The sequence below is a fragment of the Acanthopagrus latus genome, chromosome 16 (genome assembly GCF_904848185.1).
Source record: "Acanthopagrus latus isolate v.2019 chromosome 16, fAcaLat1.1, whole genome shotgun sequence".
Lineage (NCBI taxonomy): Eukaryota > Metazoa > Chordata > Actinopteri > Spariformes > Sparidae > Acanthopagrus > Acanthopagrus latus.
In genome coordinates this window covers 10793386-10817041 of record NC_051054.1, presented here as the reverse complement: position 1 = coordinate 10817041, position 23656 = coordinate 10793386, and the positions used below count along the sequence as shown (strand labels likewise).

The 23656-nt window shown below is 43.9% G+C and overlaps 2 protein-coding genes across 3 annotated transcripts; both read left to right on the top strand.

Annotated features, from left to right (window-relative positions):
* The first annotated feature begins 8077 nt into the window (after nt 1-8077).
* grhl3 (grainyhead-like transcription factor 3) lies at nt 8078-16833 on the top strand. The gene is made up of 15 exons (XM_037125136.1): nt 8078-8215; nt 9631-9805; nt 9918-9979; nt 10631-10907; nt 11012-11251; nt 11857-11968; nt 12103-12197; nt 12716-12874; nt 12971-13040; nt 13135-13259; nt 13979-14004; nt 14119-14204; nt 14305-14390; nt 14548-14612; nt 15800-16833. The coding sequence occupies exons 1-15, from the start codon at nt 8199-8201 to the stop codon at nt 15915-15917; spliced, it is 1713 nt and encodes a 570-aa protein (XP_036981031.1). The 5' UTR covers nt 8078-8198; the 3' UTR covers nt 15918-16833.
* An 865-nt stretch (nt 16834-17698) lies between these two features.
* On the top strand, nt 17699-23045 carry si:dkey-221l4.11 (claudin-23). Of its 2 annotated transcripts, XM_037071761.1 has the most exons (4): nt 17699-18047; nt 18162-18234; nt 20369-20418; nt 20531-23045. In XM_037071761.1, the coding sequence occupies exon 4, from the start codon at nt 20759-20761 to the stop codon at nt 21494-21496; it is 738 nt and encodes a 245-aa protein (XP_036927656.1). In that variant the 5' UTR covers nt 17699-18047; nt 18162-18234; nt 20369-20418; nt 20531-20758; the 3' UTR covers nt 21497-23045. The 2 variants fall into 2 exon arrangements, with proteins under 2 accessions (XP_036927656.1, XP_036927655.1); XM_037071760.1 differs by lacking the exon at nt 18162-18234.
* The last annotated feature ends 611 nt before the right edge of the window (nt 23046-23656 follow it).

Genomic DNA, 23656 nt, shown 5'->3' with positions numbered 1-23656 from the left:
ATTATGGGGAGGTATCGCAGGTGAACATGGAAATTTTTTTTCTACCCTCTAATCAGAGTTGGCTGGCTGGAAGTCTATAGGTCTATCTTTATTTATTTATTTATTTATTTACTTGAGTTAAAAGAAATCATATAGAAGAAAAACTATTGTGATATGTTGATATTTAGACCCATATATTTAGTTTGGGCTGTAAATCTGATGCAGTGACAGATGGTGAAAGAAACTCTAGGGATAAACCAAAAACAAAATATAAAAAGACAAAGATGCAGGATGGAAGTGGAGAATGATGCCAGGAAAAGGGGGACTGTGTTTACAGGGACGGCATAGCTGAAAAAAGAAAAAAAGAAAAAAGAAGCAGTTTCTGTCTGAGGGTTTCATCGCTGAACCAGAGGTGAGGTGGTCTGAACATGTTCCCTGCTTTTATTTGGGACGATGAAGCAACACTCCCTGGAAAGCTCTCCTCCTCCACTATCCCACGGGAATATCACCACTCATCCATAGAAAAAGAGGGACAGAGAGGGATGATGGGTGGATGAAGAAAAAGGAGGGAGGAGGAGGAGGAGATGTGAAGAGAGAGAGATGTTTATCGTTAGGGAAGGGAGAGGATGTGTAGAGGAGTGATCGAACCTTTCCCACAGACAGATTCCCACCGCTGCCCTCATCTTCTTCAGTTTCCACTTGACTCTGACCCGCAAGTGAACATCCATGCCTGTATGTACACTGATACTGCAATGTAACACACACACACACGCACACAATAATTAAAAAAATCATGCACCCACATTTGACTCATACAAACAACTGAAACACCGGGGGAACACTGTGTCTTTTAATTGCCACGCCGTCCTGTTCTGCTGGAGAGAGAGAGCAGACTGTTGCATTGTTGTCTCTCTCGGCGGAGAATATGAGCTGCAGTGTATCTCCTGTGAACCCACGCCGCCTGCGCGTAGTGTTACTGCCTGCAGGACATTTTCACCAAAATATCAGTCTCAGCTTTTTCTCCAGGGTGTTTGAGGGCCCAAGGCTACGGGGACAGACTGAGCTCACCTGGCAGGGATTCACAGAAGATGCGAACGGCGCGATGCTTGGTGCTCGACTCTTTCTTGGCTCAGCAACGTTAAATCTAAAACCAGCCAGTTAGCTTAGCTGAGCATTAAGACACAAAGGAAACAATGGGAAACAGCTAGCTTGGTTATGCAAAAAGGCAATCAGCACCTCAGTAAGCTCACTTCAGATTTGCTATCTCTCTTGACAATCGTCAAGGCGTCCGTGTTCTCATCCAACTCTCCACAACAATGTGGTTAAGCACATTTTCGAAACTCTCTGGTTGATCTTTTAACGGACTATGACTTTCAAAACCTCTGTATAGCCTTTTTTATTAAAAGACCAATGAGCCGCCCTAAACGTTGCACACAGCAACACTACTAGAGCGGCAGCAGGTGTTTGACTATACGTGTTTCCTGTAAAGCATTCGGGGAATGTCAGAGGGCAATTAGCCACAGTTCTTTCTAATTGTTATTTGCTGCAGATAGGAGAGTCCTCCTCCTCGCTATATGAAGTGAAGATGCGCCCACCTTTAGCCCAAGGGGTCCAGAATGAAACCTAATATGTAGATAGGCCCAATACCTGCTCTCCACATAGGTGGGGCCACAATCAGTGGCCTAACACCATAAAAGAGTCTCCGCTTGTGTTGGTGTGTGTGTGTTTGACCTTCTCCACTTGGATAATTTCACTTTACCACATCCTAAACCTTGTTTTCTCTTTGCAGTTTGTAGGTCTGCTCATATCTGCGTGGCGTGTGTTTGTTTTTAGCTCCAGATCCTGACGATGGACGTCAGATCGCTCACGTCAGCATGCAGCGGTCCTCATCAAACATGTGAACACACTCACACAGCTCTAAGATTTCCATGTACCATATCCATTATCCATCTTTAAATATCAAATGCCGGCAGTTGCAATTACAAAATCGATATTTTATCAGGTAACATTTCTTTACTTTTCAACACTCCTTGGGTTTCTTGCCGTTGCTTCATTAGTTTGTCTGGCAGTGGATATGACAGATGATGCAGAGCTGTGGCTCGTCTGACAGACGACATTATCACCCGTCTAAATCTACCACTTCATGTTTATGTATAAGAGAGCGTAATTGAAGATGTACGTGTGTGTGTGTTTGTGTGTGCGTATGCCTGCAGCATTCATCTGTCATTCCACAGGTGTTATCTTTACCAGCTCTTTCACTTGTGTGTTCATACCAATCCTCCAAAAAAACAAAAGCAGAGTCCGAGGACAGAAATGAAAGAGATGCGACTCTTAACAAACAGACTTTTCCTCTGTCTTAAACGCAAGGCTCTTCTCCATGCACCTGGACCAAACTCACAGTAAAATAAATGCCGCGAAAGGTTAACGAAAATACTCTGTCACTCTGTTGAACTTGACGAGAATTCAAATATTTTCTCAGAAGCTACTGTTTCAGAACTAAAATTGCGAGCATATTTCAGGCTGAAGATCAAAGCTTAGCGCATTATGAATGCTTTTGCACATGTGGGAAAAAGGCGAAGCCAAGCTTGTTTTGTGAACAACTTTTTTATTAAATTGTGGTCATTCGAATACCATACAAATGTTAGGATGAGGAAATGTTCGTATTGTTCATCTAGTTACAGGCAGATAACCAAAAATGTTATCCCTAACACCTTAAACGCTTCTTAATTTCTATCTTGGACTTGTACAATAATTGTTTTTCCATTTGTGCAATCCTTTTATGGTCAAACACGGCACCCATTTGTGTTTTATGATGCTTTATGACCAAATAGCAGGAACTCCGTTGCTTTTTCTTTGCCCGTAAAAATCCCCTTGTAGCTGCTCTGTCGACACGTATGCCCCGGAGCGGACCTCCAAGAAATGCATGCATTGAGCAATACAGCCATCATTTTCTCCTCTGCGGCTTCTCCTTGCCCCAGGCGACGCGCTGTCCTAACCTCTAATAGCCAACATGCAAATGTCAAAGTGCTGAATCTTGCACAGTTCCTGTCAGATCCCTAATTTTCTCCTCTCAATCTCGGCCAACATTACTGTCAGTCTGCTGCTTTTACATGTCCTTCCTGCCACCTCCTCGCCCCTCAATTTCGCCTTTTCTCCCCATGCTCTGACACCCAAATCCCCCCTTCTCTCCTCCCCCCTGGCCCTGATCCCTAACTCGGGGCAATGTGGAGTTTCTGGGAGTGGCTGCTGCTGCTGCCTGGTTGGGGGGGCGGCATTAAAAAAGGAGCGAGGCTGAGGTGGTGGTGGGGGTGTTATGGAGTCTTTCCAGACTCTTGGAGCCTCTCCAAGTCCAGGCCAAACAAAGTGACAGTGGGATTCTGCTAAAGAGGTCTCACCATTCGCCAAAGTACCACAGCTCCGACGAGGTCAGAGCACCCGGCAGAGGTCAACGAATCGTGCAAACACACACACTGATAAACAAATCGCGCGCTGCGTCATGGCACAACTACACGCATTACATACATTTGTAATTGAGCTGAACATTTAGCAGAACATGTTGGGTAAGGGCAGGACATTAAAGCAGTTAGAGAAGAAGCAGAGTTAGAGGTAAAAAGGGGGGAACCGTGTCGTAGCCTTCCGGTAACAGGTGCACTGCTGGTTTTTCCAATGTGAGGAGCAGATAGAGAGCAACACGCCCCGGGCTCCTTATATCTCTGTCAACCCTCTGCACACATTCCTCCATGACAAACCGGGCTTAAGAGTAGATGAAGAGATACAGGCCGAGAAAGATATGTACGATGTGTAGGAGTTGATGAGAAAGATCAGACGCAGAACAGAAGAACTGCCCTCGTTTTTTCATTTTGTTTCTTCACCTCGCGTGACCTAATCACCGCGGCCCGAGAGTCTCAACCTGCACGGCCTTTACGTTCAGGGTGAGGAAAATGCTCTCAAGCTGTCAGAGCAGCGTTTGGTGGTTCAGTTGTAAGCGAGAGCGGCAGCAGGGCAAAGAAGGTGAAAGGAGGAGCAAGTGGAAGACAGGAAAAAGTGAAAAAGTGGGACATGGTGGGAGGAGAAGGGTGATGAGAGAGCCCCTTTCTCAGCAGCAGTCTTGCGGAGAGCCTGAACTGATATCTGTTTGTGTGCCACCATGCATGGCTGCATGCTCACACGAACACACACACACACACACACACACACACACACACACACACACACACACACACACACACACACACACACACACACACACACAAAACAGGCACACATTCAACAGACCAAAGCACCAGGACACTTCAGGTCTTGGTATCTTACTCCGTGGGTGAGTTTCAAGGCATGAAAGGAAGTCGTTTGAACGTCTTGTGACATCCATCCGTCTTCCGTTTGCTCAGTCGTTCCCACCCTGAAGGACTGAGCCACAGGTCTCCACGGGGGCCGTTCACACTTTTACAAGAAACATGAAATTTCAACACAGGAAAGAGAGTTAAGATAAGTTTGACAGAACTTTAGACAGGCAAGTGTTAAGTTTTGTTTCTCAGGGTGATTTTAGGTTTGCATTTAACTTTACATTTTACAGATGCCCAACAGACACCAGTCTTCTGCTGCTGTTAGCTCACCTCTCTCATATTCCTGCACACGTATCGTTAGATTCTGTATCTTGGGTTGGTAAAAATACACACACAAAAAATGTCATACAATCTCATTTTGAGAATTGTTGTATGTGATTATTTATTGTTAATTTAAATGTGTGTTTGTGTGTTTTGCAAGCTGTATTGTTAAGTAACTTCATAACTTTCAGATAATTTTCTTACAAGTTTCCTGTAAACAAGCAAGTCTCTTGGTACCAATTATAAGGAAAACCATACATTCTTCATAAAAGCCCAAATAAATTCTCATTCAATATTTATTTAATTAATCAATTGATAAATTATATTTTTGTTTGTTTGATGTTTTGCATGTTATCTATGTTAAAATAGTTCTTTTTATTTTTTCTGCCTCTGCCCCTAAAACATTGTGAGTCCCACTGCAAAAAAAGTATATATTTTCATATTGTATTATACAGGCACATTTGGTAGATCACAGATCATTCAGATCATTAATCATCACAGCCGTCAGACTGTTAAATTCAAGCACCACCTGAGCAATCACTTTCCAGTCACTTTGTTTTTGTAAATCTCTTTTTTGTCAATTTATTTTCTATTTAACTTCATGCGTATTTGTCTGACTTTTTTTCCCTGTACTTGTTGCCTCTTGAGCTGTTGTAACATGTGAAATTCCCCATTGAAGGATAAATAAAGTCCATCTTATCTAATCTGATCAATTCTATAGGAGCTGATTTTTTAATTCATGAAAGTTTCTTTTGTTGAAGCATCGATCCGTTTCAGAGGCTGCTGTTGTTTGGATATGTGTGTCAGGGCCTTATTGGATTCTCCTGTACTTGAAGTGCAAAGTGAGAGAAACAGGGAATACAAGAGTTTTGACACTTTCATGTGTTGATTTCGCAGCACTAATGAGGGACAGATAGAGAAAATATAAGAAAGAACCAGTGTGAGAGAGAGAAAGAAACCACAGACGATAGAGAGAGTGTTCACACCCTGAACGATCCGACGAAAGTGATCCTTCCATCCTCCGTTCACTTTTGCCTCTTTTACAACTATTGATTCTAGTGGTTTGTGTCTGAATGAGATGTTTGGTTTAACACGAATGTACAAACTATCGTAAGTTTTCCGTCTAATCACATTTGTAATAGAGGGTGAAATTAAGCTAGGATGGAGCGTCTACTGGAACTTCTTTAATTAACTTTAATTAATGTGCAACGCATATTGAAGGTGTGCCATACACAGAAAAGTCTTCCTTCTTTCTCTTTCTCTGCTGACTCTGTGCCAACTCACCCTTGGGCCTCTGTGTACATGTGTGTGTGTGTGTGTGTGTGTGTGTGTGTGTGTGTGTGTGTGTGTGTGTGTGTGTGTGTGTGTGTGTGTGTTATTGTACAAGGGTGTGTGTGTGAGTGTGTGGGCAAGCTGCACAGCACGCACCCTTGTGTGTTACCACGCCAGATTCCCTCAGGTGTCAGCCGCAAGAGGTGCTCACACACACACACACACACACACACACACACACACACACACACACACACACACACACACACACACACACACACACACACACACACACGTATGAAGAGATACACAGCCACATGTAATTATACTCAATCACATCACTCTGTGTGTGTGTGTGTGTTTGTGTAAGGGTACACCTCTGTGTGGGTGGAAGATGATATCCCTGACTGACACGAAGATTTTACAAGCCTCACTGGTTTTCGGTTCCTGGTAGCACAAGTTGTGAGTTTAGCTTTATTTGTCAGGAAGTGTGCGTCTGTGTGTGTGCGTGTGTGTGTGTTTTACCGTGAAGTAAATGTGAAAGTGAACATTTCATCCTATAGTGTACTCTACACTAAAAACTGTCTGCGCCCCACCTTCCCAGTGTTCTAAATTAAATTCCACCTCTTCATGAAAAGTCATAAATGCATCACTGAATTACCCGTCAATCAGATTCAATGAAAAAAAATACTAAAAAACAGTTCGAATGCCTTGACAGAAACAGGTGCATAATTTAGTTTGCCATAGGAAGAGCAAGTTTATTTTATTGTGATGTCAGTATTAGGAAACTGCAATGGTGAAACTCTCATGTAGTGTATTTGGATAAATCTTTTTTGGATTCATCTACTGTTTTGTTCAAAAGCTATTTTTATCTACAGATATCTTTGCATACTGATTCATTGTTGTGGATCAAAAGATCCAACATTATAGAAAGTAATGTAAATTCAATTTACACAGTTTGACTTATTAAATGGTGGTTTGTATTAAAATGTAACATATAAACATTCTTTTTTTTAAAAAACAATTTTGTCCTCTTTTCTGTTGTTTTTTGTGTATTAATCAGTGTTGTAAAAAGTACCTTAAAGTCACTTGAGCAAAAGCATTGATACTGTCTTAAAATATCACTTTGGTAAAAGTGAAAGTCAGCCATAATAAAACTTGACTGAAAGTTATAAAGTATCTGAAATCAAACATCCCTAAGTATCAAAAGTACAAATAAAATTCAATTATATATTTATTTAAATGTGTATGCTTTGAATTAACTGATTATCAGCCTTTTTCATCTGATTGTAATCTAATTAGTTAATTAAATGCTCTATGGCTCCAGTGCAGAATGCATTCTACAGAGTAACTAGTAACTGAAGTTATATATAAAAAAAATTGTGAAGTGAAAAGTACAATATTTGCCTCCAAAATAGTATTTAATTGTAGCTGAGTGGAGGTATAAAGTATCAGAAAATGGAAACCTAAAGTACACATTTTCTACTTGAGTAAATGCACTTAGTTACAATCCACTGTAATCAATCCAATGCAATCACTGGTATTAAAAAGTTAATACTGGAATAAGGGATTTAATTCTGTGTGTGTATGTTTTGCTGCATTATTGTGTGAATTTTAAAGTATTCACTCAAAAGCAAAACTTTACCAAACATTTGAATTCTATTCTTAATCTAAGACATAGTTTCTTATTTTTTCTTGTTTTCCTGTTTGTATCCTAAATATACACAGCTTTAAAATCTCCTACCTTCTCCACTTCAATTTAAAACATAATTTTTTACATGAGATACCCTTAAGCCCACCTCCCCTCAGGAGCTTTAACACAACACTAAAGCCCCCCAAGCTTCCATGTATAATTCCCCAGAAAATAAAGAAACCAAAACCTGTGTATGACATTGGAGGCAGAGGTGGAAAATGATACTGAAGAACTATTAACATGTTAAAGCCCAGTTCCAGGTCATTACCAAACCTTTCACACCTCTGGCCCTCCGATCTCGCCCTTTTATCACTGTAATGAGATTCGAAACCCTCCTGCATGGGATTGTCTTGCAAAGTGTGCATACACATGCGAGCTAGTTTCTCTCCAGACCGGGAAGGGTTAACGATTCTACACCTGTCCTATCAGACACCTGTCTCAGTCCTCTCAGCCAATCGGAGAAGAGAGGGAATCTTGGCTGCAATGAAATAAATCTGGGCCCTGTTCAAGAGAGAATCACAACACTTGACTCATCTGTGTGTCACTGCTCTCCCCTGCTTGACTGAGACACACACACAGAAGGAAACACATACAAACAGGAGAAGAAGTGAACATTAAAGGAACTATTCCTGCTGACTTGGATTGGAGACATGACCAAAGAGACTGAGTAAGTTTGGGAACTTTGTTTTTTAGTTTATTTGGGCTTTGTGTTTGTGGATTTTTTGCCCTCCCAAAGTGTGCTTTTGTCCACAAGACACACACATTTTGGTTTAGAATTTGTGTGGTTCGGTAAAAAGTTAATATTAGATTCCAGTCTTGGGGACAGAAACCTCCCTTCTTCCTACTTGCAATGGGACCCCCATGTGAAATCTCCCTGTTTTAAGAAAGGGGTGTTTTGCAGAGGAAATTGATACGGGTAGTTTTTACACACACACTCATTTTGGGTCTGTGGGTCTGTTTCGGCTTGTGTTGTCACTAACCTAGGGGGCCACGGAGCACAAAAGGAGACTGGGAAATGAGAATCTCCTCTTGAGGTGTTGGACAGGGACAGAGGGCAAAGACAGCATGTAATGCATTGAATTACATAATGGGGAAACCCTAGACACGAGCCCCCCCCTTTGTGTTTGTGTAAAAAAGACGTCTGCACCCGGCTGGTTTTAGGGGGGAACTGGAGAGTAACTAATGGGTGGTGTTTGCAGAGGCTGCTGCGTATGACAGGCGGAGACAGGTGCATCTCAGAGCAGGTGTATAAGTTTGGTTTGAATTTATTTAAGGTAGCTAAATGTCAAGTAAACAGGCTGTAATCTTGCATCAAAATAGAAGTTAAAATGTACAGAACTCCATGCACAAAAACAGCATTTTATGGCTTTCCAGGCGCCGTGTGAGAATGCGATGTTCTGTCATTAATCCCTGCGAGAAGTCACTTCATTTGGCCGTTAGCTTTGGTTCTGCTGTGGTTGTGAACACGTGATCTTTCTCCTCCTGTCAGCACATTTAATTATCTGTTTAACCACAGTAAACTGCTGCTATTTGCTCATTAGCCTTTTCACGGACAAACTCCAAAGGGGGCTTATCCCAGTAGGCGGGATATTCACAGTCACTGCAAGTCTCTCCAAACAGATCCAATCCTCAGAATCCCAGGCTTTATATCTTTTTTTTACAAGTGATACGGACACTATTGACAGACGGTTGTGGGTTTTTTCTTGTAATCTCTTTGGAGATCTGTGCAAATAAGAGTTTATACAGCATTGAAGATGCCAGGGAAGTTTTGTGTGTGTGTGTGTGTTGGGGGGTGTATTAGTGGGTGGCCCTTGGCTTTTAAACCTTTTTGACACCGCTGTTTCTAAGGGTTATTACTCAGCTCTGTGGTTTTGCAATCGAAACCCTTCATGCTCTGGGGCAAGTATGTGCAGTGTCCCGAGGCTCAGGTACAGCTGTTTATCTCACTCTTGTCGAACCCGGAGTGTAAAAAAAAAAAAGTTTACATTTTAGTTCACTTTTGGTCCACGGCACATTTTTCCCTTTGTGTACGTTTTCATCCAATCTAATCAGTCACTGTCAACTCCTTGCTCTCTCCTGTAGGACTCTGGGACTGGTCTTTCAGAGCGAGAACTTCAACTATAACCGTTACACTAACCACATCATGGACCCTTGGTCCTACCTGGAGAGCAGCGTACCTGAGCAGAACCACTCCAAACCCAGACTCCACCCAGGAGACGACCTGGCAGCCATAACCATGCTTTATGAGCAGTGCAAGGTAGATAATCAGCAAATCTCCAGGATTAATTCTAAGTTTCTCAATCTGACGACGATTTTACAGGGTGTTTGATTTATTTATTTATTTTTTTTTTCGTTTTTAATTTTTGCAGAATCAGAAAGAGCAGAAGATTTCTGCATGCAACCGCACTGGAATTATGTGCAAAACAGAGAGGTAAGCAAACTCCTCGAAAGTGTCAGAAATGAATTCCAGTCTGTATTAACAATTTTGAGGGGTTGCATGATTAAAGACATTAAATACTGTGACAGAGAGAATGTGAACACAAAAAGAGAAAGGCAGGGGTCATAAACAGGTGAGTGGGTAATCCTCAAGTCAAACATAGTCAGAGGGATTTATTGTCTACTCCTCCAGACCTTCCATCCATCTATCCTCTCTCTGTCATCATCTCTGTCTTGCTTAAAAATTTTCCCAACAGGCAGTGACCTTTGTTTTTCCTTTTTTTTTGTCCTCGCTGGTAGTGAGAAATGGCCATTGTTGGGGCGCAGTTTGTCCCCTCAAACATTTTCAACAGAGAAACTCAAACACAGAAGAAAAAAAAGCTGGATTAAGAGACAAATAGTTCCCACCCACACTCAAACCGTGTCTTTCTGCGGGTTCACCTTGCGGTAGCTGTGTGTGCTTAGACACGAGAAGGGCTTTTGCTTTGTGTTTGCACAGGCCGTCTGCAGGCTTCTGTAAGACACAATACAGTTAGTCACTTAAAGCTTGTTTGTTTCCTGGATCTCTTTGTACTGTGTCATGCTGACCTGAAAGAAGTAGCTTTCCTGCTGTAATTAATCAGCCACTTCCTCTCTTCTCCTCAAGGAATCCAACCAGCACCAATGACTTTGCATCGCTGGAGACGTCCGCCAACGTCATGAAGATCCTCTCTGAGAATGTTCCCATGAACCATCCCCAGGACATTTTGGGATCCAAGCACAACACCTCCCTGCCAATCTCTGTCCCCACCACCTCCGACACCTACGCCACCCTTACCAGCGTCGTAGCCGACACGTATGACAAGCAGGAGCTCAACATCATCTTTGACTCCCTGCTGCAGAAATGGCCAGAGCCCGGCACATTCCCTGATCCCAACCCAGAGGTTGGTGTACCTGAAAGCTGAGCCCCGGCTCCTCTTCTATTTTACATCTCCGTCCTTCACATCTTCCTTTATTGACAAATGTCCATTTGTGTCTTTCCTTTCAGACTCTCCCCTACAGCGACCCCTTCCCTGAGGACCACTCTAGCCCGGTCTACTCTGGCTCCTACACCAGCTCCCCGCCAGAGAGACTCAGGAACGAGTTCCAGTTCTCCCTGGGAGCTCCCATGGCTTCTCCTTACAAGTCCAATGAGCTGCCCATGGTCTACCTGAACAAGGGCCAGTTTTACCCCATCACTCTCCATGGAGTGGACAGCAACGCCTGTATTAATGCCACCAAAGTCAAGGTGAGTCATGATAGACATCAGCATGATAGTTCTTGTTTTGTTTTTGATGTGTGTGTGTGTGTGGTTGCATAAAGAAATTATGACTGTTGTTCCAAACACCATCCTTGCTTTCAGGCTTTCTTCACGGGTTCATGATTACATAAATTCCTTTCGTGCCACCAAGCCAACCCTTCCCAAATATCTGTCCCTCCCTTGGAGCCAGCTCCTTGGTGACTAATTCCCCGCTGACACCCTGCACACTGGGCCGCTGCCATTAAAATGACAGGGTCCTGCCCTGCATAACTTATTCCTGCGGTGGTTTAATGAGGCCAGAGTGCAGCTCAGCTCCGTTTGTCTCATCATACACGAGAGAGAAAAAAGAGGAAAGGATCAGGAGGGTGTGTGGCGTGGTGTGGTTTTAAAACGTATATGACAGCCCTTCTCTTTGTCAAGTAAATCGGGGGAAGAACACACGCAAACACACACCCGCTCACTGCAAATAACTGGTGACAAGTTGGATTTGGAGTGATAAATGAAACCTGATGGCTGTTAGCAGCATTCGTCCTGAAAAAAAACGTCCCTAAACCTCTGCTTTTCTTCCTCTTGTGCCTTCTCCTCCACTCCAGACCGTGGTGATGGCCGTGTTTGAGAATGACAAGACCCCAGAAATGCAGCTTCGCTTCTGGAATCACTGGCATGCACGCCAGCCAACCATCAAGCAGAGGGTCATTGACATCGGTATGTTCTTCACAAATGAAAAGTACACATGCGTGGTTCCTGTGCACCTGCACCCCACAGCAGAGGAATAATGGTGAAGGATTTCATTTCATTCAGCAAGAAGATTACAAATGTTTCCCTCCGTCCTTTCACAGCTGACTACAAAGAAGTGTTCAGTGGCATCAGTGACATCGAGGAAGTGGCCTTCAATGCGCTCTCCTTTGTGTGGAACCCCAACGAAGAGGCCAAGGTAAACGTGTGTTCTTATAAAACGAGAATCATATTTTTATGTAACGTGTCTCTGTGAGGCCCGCCTCTCAGAAGAGGGAAGGACGAGAACAGGTGGAGGATTTAGAAGAAAAGAGGGGAGAGGTAGAGAAGGGTGGGTGAAGAGGGAGAGGGAGTGGCTGAGGAGGGAGGAATCCCAGAAATGTGTTTGGCCCCGAGGCTCCTGTCACCAGAGCAGGCGAGAGATTCACGGCGGCTTATTCAAGGCGCTCTGTGGCCCGGAGGCGCCGAGGTGGGGCCGCCAAACCTGCTGCAGGTGGAGAGAAGCAGGAAGAAGGGAGACTGTGATCAGAAAATGTGAGGATAGAGAGGTTAAAAGAGAAGGAAGACAGACTCTTTTTCCACAACTTTTAGGGTCAAACGGTGCAATCATGGCATGAGTGCCTCCAACTTCTCAGACCCCATAATATCTCTACACGTGTACAAAAACATGATGCCTGCAAAATTAATTTTAAAATCCCTGCTGTTGCTCCTCTACAGGTGTACATTGGCATCAACTCCCTGAGCACTGACTTCTCCTCTCAAAAGGGAGTGAAAGGCCTGCCTCTCAACATCCAGATCGACACTTACGACTTCAGCTCGGGAACCAACCAGCTCATACACAGAGCTGCGTGCCAGGTCAAGATTTTCTGCGACAAGGTACGTCTCCCCTCGTTCCCTCACAGAAACAATAAAAGATCTGATGCTTGTGGAGTTCGAAATCGTGACCGTAACCCCGCGATCTTGTGTCCTCAGGGTGCAGAGAGGAAGATGCGCGATGAGGAGAGGAAGAGAAGCAAAAGGAGGGGAAAGAATGATGCTGGAGGTGAGTGTCGCCTTGAAGATTTTCATCCTCTCTGTGAGGACGGCGTCACAGTCTCCAAAGAGCGTACTCTGACATTCCTGCTTTTTGTTTCCAGCCAACAAGTCCCTGGTGAGCAGCTCCGTGGGCAGCGACTGCACCTTCTTCCAGACCCTGGACGACCACGGCACCCAGCCAGTTCTCTTCATCCCAGAAACGCACTTCTCCAGCTTGCAGCGCATTGTAAGCCCCTCTTTTAATTCGATTTCGTTCCTCGCCTCTTGTGTTGAGTGAATCATCTTCCCGACCCCTGAGTCCCCGCAGGCACGACACAGGCAGGGGAGGGAAAAAAAGCAACTGTGGGAAAGTATGTAGTGGGATGGAGGGGAGGGGGGGCGGGGGATATGGTGTCAGCGAAAATTGAGGCGAAAGATCAGATGAGCTAATTTTGAGTCGAAACCAGGCACAGGTACAAGCCACTGCGGATTAAGCTATGGGGGATCACGAGAAAACACACACACACACACCTGGCGCAACAGATGTGGCACCCTCATCTTCTTCCTTTGCTCGCACACACTTGCAAAAACAGTGCGAGCGAGAGTGCTGTTCAGACAGGCAGGCTTTCCCACACCGCAGAGTCTAGGTTGACGTGTATGAGAGGAAAAGCTTCCCCACAGCTTCCACGACATCTATATTGCAGAATGACTTAATGATACAACGCCTCACGGCCTGCTAAAAAAAAAAAAAAACATCTGCGATTGGCTGGCACGATAAAGCCTATCAGCGTCTGGCCATCAGCGTCCACGCTGACATGGTTCTTGTTAGAGGTTATGGGAAACGCAGTCTCAAAGCGATGATAACATTCATTCTTGAAGGCTCTGCGCAGAAAGGCGATGATGGGAAGGGGGGACAGCGAGCAATGGAGTTGTGTCTAATCAGGTTTCTCTCTTTTCTCCCTCCAGGTCACTCCCATGGACGAGAGCGATAGGTAAGCTTAGATTATAAACACGACATTTAAAGCCATCACGATTATTTTTTTTCTCTGAATAATTGAATATAGGCTGCTTTATGCTAATGTGAATTTGTTTTTTTGTTTTCTTAGGAGTTGTATGAAGAGATCCTTTCAAGACAGAGACCAGAGCGGCTCTCCACCCTGCAAGCAAGCCCGCAAAGAAGACCCGCAAAGAGGTACAACCCAACCCTAACCCTGCCGATAAAACGTCCGATGATCCGATGAGCTCTGTAACTTTTATGCCTGACATTTTATTATTTTCTCGCCTTCCAATAGTTCTGCTTTACGTGAGGACTGCTGCTGAAGAGGTGTTTGACGCGCTCATGCTCAGCACGCCGACTGTGTCAGGCCTACGAGAAGCCGTAAGTAACACACTCGGCTATCTGACCTGATTTCAGACATGGGATCTCGCACGTATCCACGCTCGCACAGCGTTAACTCCACTGTGTCTTATCTCTCAAGCATATCGCCTTTCTTTCAGTGCGCTAACCGCCGTCTCGTACGCCTCTCCTCCCTCAGGTTTCAGAAAAGTACGGCATGCAAAAAGACACCATCGGGAAAATCTACAAAAAATGCAAGAGAGGGTAAGTCTCTTTTTTTATGTCCTTCTGGTATGACCAGTGTACTGCTACTATAAAAACCAACTTGGTTGGATCGACAGAGTTCATTTGATGCATAATACCATAATATGCACATAAATTCAGGGCTTAGCTTGTGTTTTTTTTTTTTTTGTTTTTTTTATCTTTAAGGAAACTCATGTTGACAGACTGGGTAGGTAGGTAAGTTGGCTCTGTCTGCTGGAATGTGTTAATTGCAGCTCCTCCAGAAGTAAGACAGGTGACTGAGCGAGGATGAAAAGATTTCGAAAGTCCTTACCAATGCGTCATGCGCCCCATTGTTGTGCACTCGATGTTTCATAACCACATCGCATCGGAACACCGGGGAGTTTTTTTCCGTAGCGGAAAAGATATCTGGTTTGATAAAGGCTAACGGGTTGAAGGTTGTCCAGCAGGTTTGGCATCTTTGTTTGAGCCATCCGAGGTTACGTTTCTATCAGCGAAACATTAGGTCAGGTCAGCTGAGTTCGTAGAAGGTACCCTGCCTTTTTTTAGAGAAGAATCAGTGTTTCATTTCCTCAAAGACATGCAAGGAAATAAAGGTTGTACGCGAGTTGTAGAGTCCTTCCTTGATGATACACAAAGATCACATTATGCATCGACTGTATCTCACACAGTCAAACTCATTATAATCTGAGTAGCTTTTGGAGAAGATATGATGGCAGGTGTTATTAAGACCTCTTTACAGAGTCTCGCGATCACCTTTGGGTGTTTTTTTTTCTGCTGCTTGCCTGCAGCCGTCACCTCAGGGGGAGCAGCTAAGCTAACAGGTTGGGTTGCATTCTCCCCGCAGTTCCCTCCCTCCTCTCTGGCGCTTGTCTTCAATCAGCCCTGTCCCTGCAGGCAGAATGCATGAGCATGGTGGTTAGTTCAGTCATTAAAAAGACTTAAAGGCTAGTGTCGGCGTCACGGAGGAAGAGGACGAGAATGACCTGATTTACTGCCCCTCCTGATGCGAGAGATACACTTTGCGTTTGAACCGCTTATGTCGCACATGAGCGGGAAAAAGCAGAACACCTCTTAAGAGCTGATTTGTGCATCCTAGTTTTGAAGATTAATCAGTCAATTTTTATTCCGAAAATGTTATTTGGCCCAGTTTCAGTTCTGATCACCGGGGGTTAACCTTACGTTTTTTCCCCCATGTGTTTCCGCAGGATTTTCGTCAACATGGACGACAACATCATCGAACACTACACCAATCAGTCGGCCTTCCTCATCGAGATGTCTGAGATCGCTGGCGGTCAGTTCCAGGTCACTCTCGTTGAAGTATGAGGGCCGGCTTCCACTTGAAGGATGTAAGAAGTTACAGCTGCCGGTTTTAACCATCTCTCGAAGCACTGCCCAATCCCTGATAATATAAGCTGTGGACTGCTGACACCAGTAAGAGAACCGGACTGAAGAGACCTTCAGAAGAGTCAAACCGTTTCTCGATATTTTTTTTTTTTATTATTTTTTTTTTTTTTTTGTAAATACCACTCCCCCCTGTAATAATTTTTGTTATTTGAATTTAATATTAAGGGCCATTATGAACAGCCTGCATGTAAATGTATATAATGTAAATAGATTTTAATATGACAGTGTTTTATGAACTAGCCACGTGCATGTCGCGACCCATTTTTTTTCACGAATTGCTATGTATTTCAATTTTTTTTTTTTTTTTTTTTACAGAGCTCTGTGCATGATGTGTGTGCAGTTTATTTTTCAGCATTTTCAGAGGTTGCTATTCTTGCTGCTTTCAAATGTACACATCATTTCTTCCATAAGACTCAATGTTGCGTTCATTCACCCACAACCTACTCATTTTCATTGCCGTAAGTATCTTCTTTTAGGTTCCTTTTTAGTTTCGTGACTAAAATGGCCCAACGCTGGGTTCAGTTCACAACGGAAAAAAGTCAGACATTTCCACCCGTAAAACCACACAAGAGTTAGTATTGGCCGTCATTTAGCCCAAAGCTGTGGACATTTCCTGACTGTATTTAACCCCCTAAAGCCATAGTATGCGTGTGTATGTGTGTGTGTGTTTTTGAAAAGTTGTAGGATTCTTTTCTCTTATATCAATACGCATCATTTCAAAGCAAACATGTATCCCTGTTATATTTCATTATTATACCATGGCAATTCTGGTTTGTATTAGCATATCTTGCCTCTTTTTGTAAAAAAAAAAAAATAAAGAAAGAAAATGCATATATGTTCTGTCTCTTTGGTTTTTTTTTTTTCTTTCTTTCTTTTATTTCCGCACCTACAGATTGAAGAGGTAGTCTCATTCACAGCTCTGTCAGTATCAATTATCACTGGGACAAACAAAAGATAAGCGTCCTTCATTTGAGTGTGTGTGGTCACAATTAGTCCTTTGATATGAAGTACGTACGGGGGGGTACAATCTTCTCTCTGTGCAGCTCGAACAAAAGTATGAATCACATCTGCATGAGAGAGCTTTGGACTAATTGTCGGTAGTTCTGGTACTTACGGAACTGTGTGTGTGTGTGTGTGTGTGTGTGTGTGTGTTAAAGGCAAAGATGGACAAATCTTTAATTTGAAAATGAAAAAGCATAATAGGTCATAAGTAAAAGCAAGAATCATGGGCAAATATGTACTAAAAGTGTCAAACGTAGCTGTTACATCTGATTTGTCTGGATTATTTCACCACTGCACTCATGTTAAATTCGATTTATACTGCCTCAGATGTTGAGCTAATTTGTACTAGTTTATATACTGCTGGCTGATTTAATGTACAGCAATGCATCATATTGTATGAGATCATCATATGTTGGCAGCATCGCTGTCCAGTGATAACCGCAGCTGTCGGACAAATGTAGTGGAGTAAAAAGTACAATATTTATCCCTGAGAAGTAGTATAAGTACCTCAAACGTCTTCTTAAGTGCAGCACTAGAATAAATGTACTCAGTTACATTCCATCACCGGTTAAAGGACAAAGACAAATCACACTGTTTTTCCCTCCTTGCGCTCTCAAATAGTAAGCACACATGTATTTGGCACATACAGAAAAGCTCACTGCCTTCCCCTATTTGGTGACACTGACAGAGAAAAGCAGGGAGGCACTCCGTCCTCGACATAACACAGACATCCTTCAGCAAGTCAAAGAGAGAAGCACACACTAACACAGAGGGGAGGCACCGAGGCGGCCAGACAACAGAGAAGGGGACAGACACAAGGACAGACTGAGACGTGAAGACGTGGGAAAAATTTAGAGGGAGAAACAGGTGGGGAGCTGCTGCTGCTGCTGCTGCTGCAGCGAGGACAGACGAGAGGGATAAGTGAGCAGGAAGAATGAACGGGTGGTTGCACCATCTGCTGCCAGAGAGTGAAACATGTTGCCACCATTCAGATGAGAGCTGGGAGGCAGCGATCCGCAGTGAGATACCCGCCACCCCTCCAGAATGGTAAGTGACTCTGTGTGTGTGTGTGTGTGTTTTTATCGATATTAATAACCTACAGTATGTTCATCATTTTTTCAATTCATGATCAGCCTCTTCAATGGCTGTGCCTCTCTGCAGATGCTCCTCCTCTTGGCGTCCCCACATCAAAACAAAACAAGCATCTGGAGATCACTGCATTTCAATCACTGAGGTAGCAGACACTCATAAAGGGATGTGACAGGTGCATGTTTGGCTGTGATTATTGCCCAACAGGAACAAGTAATACGCGTGTTCCACTACATAGGCTACCTAAGCACCTTCAGTCCTGCAGCTTTCTTTCTCTTTGCATGTCATCAAAGTCAAAACATTCTGGCCGCAGCAGGAAACACTGTCATATTGCTGATGACAATGTTGGCAGATAATTTAAATCACCGGAGACACTTGACGACAGGTATGCATTTATGAAAACGCTCACCACTTACTTGGATCTCCAATTTATCATACATTTGATCCTTGAAACTAAAGCCTTGTCTGGTATATTTCATTCATATTCATTCCGGTATTTTCCAGTAAACCTCTCTGGCCTTTCTTAGACTGACAGCTGCTGATTGATTGTATTTGATCCTTTCAAAATCATATTTCCAACTACCCTTATAGAGGCAATTGCTCCGTCCTCTCAAAGTAAATGTCAACAACCCTCTGGTGACATTTCCAGAGGTGAAATTATTTAATTAAGTACAATTAGTGCAAAAATACATTTTATAATAGACAATGCATCAATATTTAGGCATGTATGAAGCAGCTGCAGCAGACAGTGACCACTTCTTTATCATGCATTTAAATAGATTTAAAGATACAGGGGTCTCAATTTTAAGCTTGGCCTGCAGATCATTACAGGACCAGGGGCCATGGTACCAGAATCAGAATCAGAGATTCCTCTATTAGTCCTGTAAACATGGAAATTTGTGCGTCACGGCACCCAAAGGACAGTTGAATATGACAAGAAAAAATAATACTAAAAAGAGATGGAAAGAGCCTCTGATCTAAGAGATGGTTCTTCAAACTGAGGCCATTTTATGTCACCTGACACTCTTTTGTTATGAGAAAAACTAAGTTTTTCCTACAATAATCTTGTAGATTGAGCTGCTTCTGTTGCCAAAATAGATTTGTTAGTTGTATGTCTTTCCAATATGTGGCCAATATGTTTGAAAGGATCAGACTGAGTCTTGTATTCAGCTCTCAGTGACCAAATACAGCACAGTCAAATGTTTAGAACGTCCAGAATTTTTTGATTTATTTGAAAAGAACAGAGCACGTTAATAAGTGCCATTATACATAAGTCCAAGAAGAAGAAGAAGTAGGTGAAACCATTTCTCGATGGCCACATTTTTGGCCAAAGAGAAATGACATTAGCATTTTAGCCATTTTATTTTCAAAATAAAAGTTGAGTTTAGAAAAAAGAAATTGTGCCGAGAAGTGTGTACACGACTGTCATAACAGTCATAACATCTGTGAGAAAATGGAGCACGGTGGATTTTCCCACATTAAGGAGGTTGTCACATCATCACCAGGCCTGTGTGTGTTTGTGTAACAGAGATGTAGCCGACACTGACTGTGGCTGCCTGTTGTTTGTGTGCATGAGTCACACACGTCTTCAAGTTGTCTTGTCTCCGTCCCAGAGGGCACTCTTTCTCCCCTCCTCCGCGGGTGCCGAGACACTGTAGATGGACCCGCTCTGCATTTAGACGCTGCCAGCCTGACATAATTACTAACTCCACTGAATTCTTCCAAGGTTGTAGCCGGCCATCAATCGTCGGTCGAAAACAGCAGCCAAAACAAGCACATGCACACACACAAACACACACACACGCACACAAACAAAGGGACGCAGACGAACTCAGGTGTGCCAAGGTAATCAGGACTTGTATAAAGAGGAGTCGAACTAGGTCTTGTGATAAATAAAGCCACACACACACACACACACACACACACACACACACACACACACACACACACACACACACACACACACACACACACACACACAAACCCAAGCACACACCCTGACACACTGAGACTGGCCAAGTTATTGTATCCTAGCAACAGAGAGAGGCATCGACCGTTCAGTCTTCGCCTGTCCAGCGCTGGAGCAGTGAAGCCAGACCCTCCTTCTGCTCTGCACAGCTGCTGGGGCTCTTGTCTCCCCTTCGCACCTCTGTTGTCTCCCATATCTTTACCTCCATCTCTCTCTCTCTCTCTCTCTCTCTCTCTCTCTCTCTCCATCACCTCCACCTGACATACACCAAAGCCACTGCTCTCTAACTGAAGCTGTTTCCTCCACTCAGGCAGTCATAAAGCGTCTGCAGGTGGAAGAGAGAAGAGTTACGGCGGAGAGGTAATGCATTATCTTGTGTTTATTGAGCCATTGAACTTTGATTGCTCGGATCATTGCACTGACTTTCTTTACCCTTTGCTGACAACTGAATTACACGTCCGGATCCTTTCAGAATATATCCACTCTGCTCCTGAGGGGTCCCACTACACCGACATATGATAGAAAAACAAGCATCATCCCTGCCCAGAGGAGCAGCAGCAGCCACCATTGTGCTTTCTTTTGGAAAAAGACTCTCATTGGGGACAGGTACCGTGCAGCTGGTATGTTTCACTTTTGCAGAAAACTAAACCGTTACATGTCTTGAGAGCTGAGAAAGAATCAGGTTCTTGCGCCACTTAAGATGCACACTCCAGCCTCCATGGTGATGGGGATCGTCTTCGCACCCTTGGGACTGGTCCTGGTCTTCACCGCCGCTATCACCCCTCAGTGGAGAGAGGGACGGGCCCACCTGGGCATGTCGGGGCCGGGGTCACTTCTTCGATCTGGCGGGAAAGGTCAGGGGTCAGTGGAGGCTCTGCTCCTGCTGCGCTCGGATGGACTCTGGGAGAGCTGCCTGCAGGTGGAGCACTCAGAGCTGAAGCAGTGCTGGCCCGTGGCAGGTCCGTACCAGAGAGACCCGAGGGTTCGCCTGGCGCAAGGTTTGATTCTGACCTCTCTGTTCCTGTGCGGCATCGGCATCGTTCTGGCGTGCATCGGGGTCCGCTGTTGGACGGATATACCTCTGAGAGGTGTGACAGCTACAGGTGGACTCCTGGTGGTGATATCCGGGCTGCTGAGCTTGACTGCACTAAGTGTGTACACCCACAACCTTGGAAGACTGGGGATGGCGGACCCAAGTCATGGGACCAACAACAGCAGGTTCCCTCACCTCAGCCTGCACCCGGCCGGCTCCCTCTACTTCGGATGGTTGGGTTCGTGTTTACAGGTGCTGGGAGGCGGCGCTCTGCTGTTTAGCTTCAAACGACCAAGATGCCCCACATGCCCGACCTGCCCGGATCTCCCAGCCTGCCCTGCATGCAGTTCATGTCCAGAGATAACCAACAAGCCAGAGACGGGCGTTTATGAAGTCAGCTGTTAGAATGTGAAACGCACAAGACTTAAAGGAACAGCTCACCTAAACATGAATGTGTTGTCTTTATCTTCCCACTCCGGTGCCGATGGGGAGTTGGGTGAAGTTTCTTGGTGCACAAAACGTATTTGGAGCTTCGCAGGAAAATTGCGCTGAAGCATTCTCCTAAGAAACTGAGGAAGATGAAGACTTGTTATAAAAACTTTTTTAAAAACTTGGAAAATTAAAAGGTAAAATGTATTGGTAGAGCTAGTTCCGGTTTGATTTGAAAAGCTCCAAAAACATTTACTTAAATTATGAATCTGAATAAAAAGCAGTTCTGACATTATGTCTTTGTATTGTGTTGCAGAGCTACTGAGGCATGTCAAGCAGGTCCAAAGCGCCTGTGTTTGTGGTGCAAACACTAGCTGGTCCCACTCTGAAACCGCTAGCTGCACGGCTAACTGTGCTTGCAGCAGCTACAGTTAGCGGTTATACTGGTGATATGCTGCTCCCTCTTTGTTATGGGTACAAAATTAAAAGATGATACAGCTCTTACACATCACACCATTTAAACAAGTCTACTACTACTTCAGTTGTTCAGGAGAATGCTGAAACCAGAATTCAGGCTACAGAACTGAACTGTTCCTGTAAAGTCAGACACACACTTCTTAAGAGTCACCTCCAGCTCATCGGCTAATCAATCTGCCAGCCAGTGAAATGAGTCAAATCATAAATGAATGTGAACCACAGGACACTGCCACAACCTGATTAATGGACTTTAACGTTCAGGTTTGAGCGTGATGGATGTGATTTCCTCTTGATATGGACCGAAGCGTTAATGCCAGAGTTGTAGAACACACGGTGATGAATCATCAGAGCTAATAGGCGGTTAGAGATGCATTCAAATCATCGTGGTTGAAAAGAGCTCAAGTTCCCGCTGCCTTTAACTGCAACATGTAGTGAAACAGGACTCCGTCTCTGCTGCCTTTCACATCGTAGCCATGCCTCTGTACTGTTAGCAAGAAATGTCTTTTTCGTGTGTGTCCGAACAAAACTGTGAAGTGTATAATATTTGTGATAAACGTTAGGGGTTTACATGTGGTCGGTCGAGCTTGTTTTAAATGGCGTAAAATTTAGAGTTCACCTGTATTTTCTAATTCTACTTTCATGTAAACAGAGAAAGTGACACAAAATCTTGTTTTGGTTTGTTTTTTGGAACTGAGAAAACAATTTCCTCCACAACATTTCCAATCTGATTTAAATATATCCTGTTTCAGTCACTGTAAGCAGAGACAAATTGAAGAGGGCACTTTACTTTCAACACAAATACTGTGACAGCTTCTGAGCTCGTCAGGGTAAATCTTTGTGTCTCGCCTTCACCTGAGAGCCTTCATCTAATGAATGTGATAATCGTGGCCTGAGAACAGGAACAGTGTGGAGGAAACAGCTCTTTGAGAAGGAGGATGTGCAACAGGGTGTTGTTCGGTCTTTGTTCCTTGTAAATTATTTCCTGCCGTTGACTTGTTACGGTGTGTTCGTATTTTGTGGTGCATTCTGCATTGAATAAAACATGTCAACCATCTATTCCCAGTCTGCCGCGTCCTCGTTCTGCTGTTTAAAATGAAGGTACATTTCAACTTAAGCGAAGCTATTGCACCTTTTACACAGAAACGAATGAAAAGGCTTCTATATGATTCATCCTGCACTGTGCGTCTCTGCTCTCTTCACACACCGGGGGCTATTTAAACAGCTCGTTCAAATGTTGCGATGGTAATTCAAATTCATTGTCTCCGCACAAAGCCGAGAGAGGGCGAGGGATCATCTCAGCCAACGCACAGCAGACAAGGTCACTGCAGAGAAACTGAGCGAACCGGCAGGGAAGAGAGCGGATCACAGTCTGATGAGCGAACAGACAATTCAGTTCTTTGAATTAGCGCTAAACAGCTGTCATCAACAGTAAGTGACGTCCAGAGGAGAGTGCTCAGTGCAGTGAACCTGGCACAAGTCTGAGTCACTAGTGAGCCACTGTTGAGGAAAGGAAAGTCTGGAAAATGTTTTTACACGTACAATTCAGTGAATTTTTCCAGTTAACCTGAAATTTAAAAAAAAAAAAAAAGTTGAGACACTGTGGCTCCTCTCAAATCATGTTCATAATGAGTTTACCTTTACAAATAACCACAAATGTTT

Coding starts and splice junctions, on each gene's coding strand:
- grhl3 (XM_037125136.1), top strand. Junction 9,806..9,917: donor TGCTTTATGAGCAGTGCAAG/GTAGATAATCAG, acceptor TAATTTTTGCAG/AATCAGAAAGAGCAGAAGAT. Junction 14,391..14,547: donor TGTCAGGCCTACGAGAAGCC/GTAAGTAACACA, acceptor CTCCTCCCTCAG/GTTTCAGAAAAGTACGGCAT.
- si:dkey-221l4.11 (XM_037071760.1), top strand. CDS start 20,759: ATGCACACTCCAGCCTCCATGGTGATGGGGATCGTCTTCGCACCCTTG.